At 46.5% G+C, this 6,625-nt stretch overlaps 1 protein-coding gene across 4 annotated transcripts in view; it reads right to left on the bottom strand.

The window, feature by feature from the left end:
• Positions 1–2,989: 2,989 nt before the first annotated feature.
• slc12a6 (solute carrier family 12 member 6) overlaps positions 2,990–6,625 on the bottom strand; it is an 18,426-nt gene continuing 14,790 nt past the window's right edge. The window contains exons 19-29 of one of the 4 annotated variants that reach the window (XM_084002514.1): positions 6,553–6,625; positions 6,274–6,469; positions 6,031–6,200; positions 5,710–5,841; positions 5,527–5,634; positions 5,342–5,398; positions 4,774–4,797; positions 4,194–4,259; positions 3,750–4,003; positions 3,514–3,647; positions 2,990–3,357 (exon numbers count right to left, since the gene is read on the bottom strand). The exon at positions 6,553–6,625 is cut by the window's right edge and continues 96 nt beyond it. In XM_084002514.1, coding sequence (XP_083858640.1) covers positions 3,266–3,357; positions 3,514–3,647; positions 3,750–4,003; positions 4,194–4,259; positions 4,774–4,797; positions 5,342–5,398; positions 5,527–5,634; positions 5,710–5,841; positions 6,031–6,200; positions 6,274–6,469; positions 6,553–6,625 — 1,306 coding nt within the window. In that variant the 3' untranslated portion in view covers positions 2,990–3,265. Of the gene's footprint in view, positions 3,358–3,513; positions 3,648–3,749; positions 4,004–4,193; positions 4,260–4,773; positions 4,798–5,336; positions 5,399–5,526; positions 5,635–5,709; positions 5,842–6,030; positions 6,201–6,273; positions 6,470–6,552 lie in introns of those variants that run through there. The other 3 variants (XM_084002515.1, XM_084002516.1, XM_084002517.1) reach the window with 3 other exon arrangements.

Below are 6,625 nucleotides of genomic sequence, written 5' to 3'. Positions count from 1 at the left end.
GTTTTACTACTAAATGAATGAACATTGAACATTTGGTGATCCAGCGTTGATTCGTAAGCAAAGAGCAACACACATCAGTAAGGTTATCACTGATATTGGTGCATATGTCAAAGCTGCAGCAATTAAAATGTGTATGCAGTCATACAGAACGAGTGTCATTCATGTTAATCTTTTACACCATTACATTTCCTCTAAAGTTTCCTTTGCTTTTTATTAAGTGTTACATAATTAAGGAGTGTATTTTCAAGGTGTAATTTGTCCAACTAAGTACACATTTGTCAGGACTCTTTAGATACTAGAATACGAAATTGGGAGGCGTAGGAAGAGTAGTGGTTACCCTGGTTACAACTAACGGAGAGCCAAAACAACAACACCATCAAAGAAACTATATTAGGGGTCGAAAATCATGATTTCATCACTGCTCATTTATTATCCCCGCTTTTATTTTGAAATCTACGACAGGAAGCCGCCTGTCATTCTGCTTTAATTGACTTTAATCCAACGGACAAATGACTTAACTTTACAGTTAATTATTGTAGCTTTGGCGATCTGACGTCAGTTATTTTCATTTGTAACGGCGCACAGGCAGTTTATTTCCTCCCCTTTTATTTCAAATTAGTTATTTAAATATTCTTTACATTAAAATGACCGTTCATAAAGAATAAACACGTAGGTTCTACGTGTGTTTCAGCGCCGGTGGCATCTTTAAACACTTTATATCAGCGTGTGGTTATTAAATTAATGCAAACAACCCTTTAAAGCGTTGAATAGATGAGGTGACGTTCAATTAGAAGATTTAAAAAGGGACAACCAATGAAGCGGGTTCGGTTCATAACGCCGACCAAAGACCGTGTGTCGTGATTCGTCGTCACTTCTGGAGATAAAAGGTGATTTTTTATTGATTTGAGTCGAAGTTTGTGACACCGGTTACTCTTACCTCCATGCTCACCCCGGAAATGTGACCAATGTTTGTCTTTATCCCACTTTTTACAAGTGAACTTCGCCCAGAAATTTATTTCCTCAAATATCAGGCACCGGCTTCCCGATTGTACGTACAAGTGGAAGTGACGTCATCACGCAAAACGCGTTCCAGAATAAGAGGCGCTTCTTTTCCCATCGCTTTTTTCTTAATATCTTATATTTATGAAAAGGCTACGAAGCCATTGTTCGGTATATTTACCTGATAACTTGCGTATCAATTAATCAAAGCATCTGATTAATTAGAGTAATGACAGACAAACAAACGCAAGACATACTTTTTCATTAAAATGTCACAAAACAAACAAAAAAAAGTCGACAAATCTTTTTAACTTTTCTTTCAAAATTGCTTTATTTCTTCCCGGTTTTCTTTCAGGCAAAGTTTTTATGTTTCCATTGTTTTGTTTTTATATTAATGTAATTTAAAAAAAGATAAAACTTGGGATTTGTCTTTATGTACAAGCAAAAGAGAAAACAAAGTGTTTAAGAAATAACTATGAACATAAAAGAATCCCTGCACGATAACACTGTAAAAAAAAAAGAACAAAAGCAATACCTCTAGTTTACAGCTCCTTACTTTAACACACACACACACACACACACACACACACACACACACACACACACACACACACACACACACACACACACACACACACACACACCTCTGAGTGACAGTGACATCATGACAACATGCGGTGCAGTGGTTTTCCCTCTAGTGTGTCAACAACACTATTTACATGCAGGCCGACGTGGGGACAGTTTATGGTGCGACACAGAGACGACTTCCTGTGGTTTCATCGTTATTTGTTTGATTTGGGTTTTCCTGTTTAACTATGGAGTAGCCGGTTTATAGACGCCCCTTTTTAATTAATAAAAACAAATTTAAATTTCGAGATAACAAGTCCTACATTTTAATCATATTTTTTTTAATGTGATATATTTGATCTGAGGATCGCACAGACGCTGATGTATTTGGTGGATACGCAAAGAAAAGAGGCAAAAGTTATGCAATTAAGTCAGGAGACCGTATAAAAGCAAAAAAAAAAATTAAAAAAACCCAGACATTTTCCTTAAAGGAGTCATAACCTGGTTTTATACGTATCCAGCCCCCCTTGGATCGCTTTGGATCAATTCGTAAAACTTATTAGAAAAAAAAAAAAAAATTTTAATCAAACATTGAGCTTGTTCTGACCCTTTTTCGTACCGCGATTTTATCACGCGAGATTACGCGCGAGGTTTTGACTGGTCCGGATGTGCATTGTATAATATGTAATGAGGCGCGCGTTGATTCGCCGCAGGAAGGACAGAGCCGGGGGGGCTTGCCTGCATGCAGACTCCAAAACATAATGGCGGCGCTTCGGCGATTTCAGGTAGCGGACGGGGGGGGGGTTGGGTGGTGAAAGAGGGGTGGGCTTATGCAAGTAGCCGCCACGGTGACGTCACCGAAGGCGCAGAATCAAAATCTCGTGCTTTAGGAATGCACACCCTTGTGTGCTATTCCTGTTCGGAAAAAGAGCAGAAGCGAAAAAACGGCGCCACTTTCAAACTCCAGCCTTTCAGGCAAGTTTCAACTGAGGTCAAACACAGATATGCATGTTTTAACAAGAGAAATTGCGATTTCCTGGTGATGACTCCTTTAAATGACCCAGTAAGAAGCTTTAAAACTGGAGGCTCCTCACTTCCTTTGATGCAGCGTTACTTAACCGTAGTTTAATACGTCACTGTAATAAACTTCACCGTCTTCAAGAAGAAGGAAAACAGAAACACTCAGTCCAGCACTCACATCTGCTTCTAAAATACATTCTGTACAAAAACTAAATCAATCCTGAGTCTCGTCAGTGGAACGCTCGACACTTTTAAATGTATTCTCATTCGCTGGTCCACCGCCCCTGAACACAACACGGGTCCCCTTCTGCAACAGACCAACCCTCCTTCAGGTGGATGTCTCTCTCTCTCTCTCTCCCACACACACACAGCCGATCACTCTTATTTTTTTGCTCGTTTGTGGAATAGTTGGCGTTTCTGTAGCTTGACATAAGTGGAATGGAAACCCTCGTCGGAACAGAAACAGGGCTAAAGATGAACAGAAAAGGGCTGGAGGGGAGGGAGGGAGGTGTTGAGCGTGACAGCCAATCACAGTTTCTCCTTTTTACTATAACCACGCCCCCCCTCTCCCCTCCCCTCCCCAGAGCTCACAAGCCCCGCCCATCATCGGCCTCCCCTTCGCTCACTTCTGCCTGACCGGCTCCGTCTCGTTAACGCTGGCTTCCTGGGACTCGGCCAATCAGGAGTAGATGGTGATGACCTCACTTCCTCCGCCTCTCACCAAGAGGACGCGCTCCAGTCCTTCAGTGAGGACCTCGAGGAACTCCATGTCTGGCCGGCGAGTGAAGGAGCGTGATTTGACCGTCTGTTAGCTGCACATAAAAGCATCAGATATAATCAGAAATATATAAGATAATGATAGCGGTTAGCATCAGAAAGTTAGAGAACGTTCTGGAACCAGAACATGTGATCGGTTGTCAAGGATACAGTTCTCGTCTCCCTCCGTGTTCCGCGGCGGCCCCGGCATGTTGAGCAGGACGAGCCGGGCGTCGTGGGACTTGTTGACGATGACCTCGTTGAGCTTGACGGCGGTGTGCATCCGCCGGACGTTGGAGTGATCTCTGAGGGGGGGAAACAAGACGCCATTTAACAAGCTGCTTAACGAGCTGCCTAACGAGCTGCTTAACGAGCAGCCAGAAACAGTGATCATCGTCTCCGCTCACGGCCTGATGCTGAGCATGTCTCTGAAGCCCTCCGGCGTGGAGCAGCCCGAGTGCGTGGCTCTGTAGTGCGAGGACTTCTCTTTGGTCCAGGTCATCTGAACCCGCCGATGGTGCTCCGTGCTGCCGCCGCCGCCGCCGCCCGCGACCGCCACGCTCGCCGGCCTCTCTCGCTCGCCGCCGTCCGTGTCGTCGTCGTCATCCGAGCCGATGCTCGTCAGACGCAGCATGGAGTTACGGTCCTTCACCAGCTGGGCCTGATTCAGCACAAACACAAACGTCTCTCATCATCACACCGCCGTTGTGAGTGAGTGAGTGTGCATCTCCGTGTCTGTCCGTGGCTAATCTCACACTCTCTTGTGTTTATTCTGGGTTTAATTCTGACTCCTCACTCACTACGCTTAGCCGAGTGTCTCTCTGACCTGCCACCTGTCTCCCTCTCTGTACCTGTCTGTCTGCGTCCCCATTGGAGGCGTTGACTCCAGTGCTCCTGTACCTGAGGGAAAGATACACCTACAGACAACACAAGGTCACATGACCCGCTACCTACGAGCTAACAGACGCTACGATGCACCGACACCGATGTTTCCAGCAACGTGTGTTTGTTAGCTTTCGCTTTACAACATTAGGAATGTTTAATGTGCTTGATAACAGGAATCTATCGGTGCTGGAAAAGTCAGATCGGTGCATCAGCAGCAGAAGCACTGGAGGAAAACTACAGGAGACGAATCTAAAGAGACTAGAGTCAAAAGACAACCGAGTCCATTTGACCCGGATCAGAACATTAACTTCATTATAGGACCAACTCTTCAATGAATCCTTCAGATAAAAGAATCTCTGGAGATGTCAGATGAACGGTAGTAGCAGGAAGGATTCAGTGTCTTGGTTAGAGACACTTCTCCCCATTCACTGTATTTATATTGGTGTACTGATTTCAAAGCATTCAGTTCTTTGTCTGAAGGATTCATGCGTCCACTGATCTAAAACCACTATGTCTGATACTCAGCTACTCAACCAGCACACTTACGTCATCAAAACTCCAGCGAAGCCGCTGAGGAGACCAGCGGAGGAAGGAGACGACATGGACTTTAATAATCCTCCCACCGTTATTATCACCAAACAAAAACGTAACCTGCTCTCAGGCAGCGGCCTAGATCAAATGTGATCGTAGATTACTCCAATCCTTAGACTTCCCCTTCGTTTAACTCTTTCTAACATCGGGTTTTAAATGTCATTTAAAGGATCAATACGTGACATTCGTCAATATGGATATGGACATCTGAGCTTCTCCCTGGCCTCATAATCATAATACATTTTATCTGTAAAGCACTTTTCATCGATTAAAATAATGTCACGGTACTAAATATAGCTCATATGGCGGTTACAGCTCGGCTAACGGTTAGCATCATTAGCTACGAGCTGCTGCATAGAATTCATGGTATCTCAGACACGTCAAAGTATAAGATTTCCATAATGTACATGTATTTGTGATCTGTTGTTTTAACCAACAGATCAACAGGCTCCCCTCGCATGTATAACTTGGCATTTAATAGAAACTGATGGGACTCACAGCTGGCTGTAACCACTGACCTCACCTGAGACCTCGTAGCTCCACCTGCCTCTGGCCTACTGCTGCCGCTACCAGGGTTTCCCTGATAAAATGATGCACGACAACCACAAACAGATCAGACGAGGATGCCATGGCCGACCTTGTAACACAGCGACCCAAACACTCAAAAAAGGTGTGCGTGTGACGTCGTGCCGTCGGCGCCGAGCTCACCTCTTTTTCCCGGTCCGACTTGGAGAGCCGCATCTGCCGGAGCATCTGGGAGCGCTGCTCCATCATCAGGGTCCTCTCGTAGGTGTAAGCGCTGATGTCGCTGTCGTGCTGAGGGAACAGACGAGTTCATTCAGAGTGTTTCTGAGAGAGTTCACGTGGATGGGAACGTTGAGAGGAACCTACCATCTCCACCACTTCCACCTCGGCCTCGATGCGTAGGTGATACAGGAAGGTTGCCAGATCCTTCTTCATCTGGATGGAGTTGTCCTCCATCTGGGCCACCGTGAAGATGCGCATCCCGCACTTCCTCCACACCTGAGGAGACGGTTATTCAGAGAAAAGCGGCTCAAGATCCTCACTGAAGGGATTTAGTGACATCTGGTGGTGAAGATGCAGATTGCATCCGTGCCCTTCCATTTCCATGTAGATATAAATGGCTCATTCTAAGCTAAGGTTATGAATATTATACACAATGTGTTCACACGTGTGTTAAAATGCTCCGACCTTGTGTTGGCGCAGCAGGAAGGGCAGCAGCATGAGCATCCCCCCGTCGTGGACGATCCACCACACGTCGATGTAGCCCTCCGTGCACGGCTCACTGTTGCTGGGGAACAGCGAGATGTTTTTGGGCACCAGTAGAGCCAGGTGGGCCGCCGTGGTCACCCGCACCGTGTCTGGGAGGAAGAGAGGGCGCCGTTAAGCCTGTGAAGACGTAAACGATTTCCCCGTCGTCTACCCGAGACTCACTGATGAAGGTCTTCCAGGCCTGCGGGTCCTCGCTCTGCCTCCAGGCGTGGGGCCAGCCCATCACCACCGTGTTGGGCTTCATCCCTCCCAGACCGCTGGACTGGATCATGTGGCTGATGCCTTCGCGTGGCTTCTGGGCCACGATGCACTGGCAGAAGCCCTTCACGCGCTCCTTGTCCATCAGGTGCTTCAGAGTCTGAAACGGGAGGTTCAGCACGTCTGAAGGGGACTACAAAAACCGAGACGTGGACTACAAAACAGACGGATCGTCCCCCCCACCTGTTCGGCAGCGAGGGCCTCGCCGTAGCTCTGCAGGAAGTTTCCGGAGACGACGGTGCCGACGATGGTCAGG

Source organism: Eutrigla gurnardus (genome assembly GCF_963514095.1).
Source record: "Eutrigla gurnardus genome assembly, chromosome: 23".
NCBI classification, from domain to species: domain Eukaryota; kingdom Metazoa; phylum Chordata; class Actinopteri; order Perciformes; family Triglidae; genus Eutrigla; species Eutrigla gurnardus.
The sequence above is the reverse complement of the archived record's forward strand: the minus strand, read 5'-3'. Positions and strand labels throughout refer to the sequence as shown.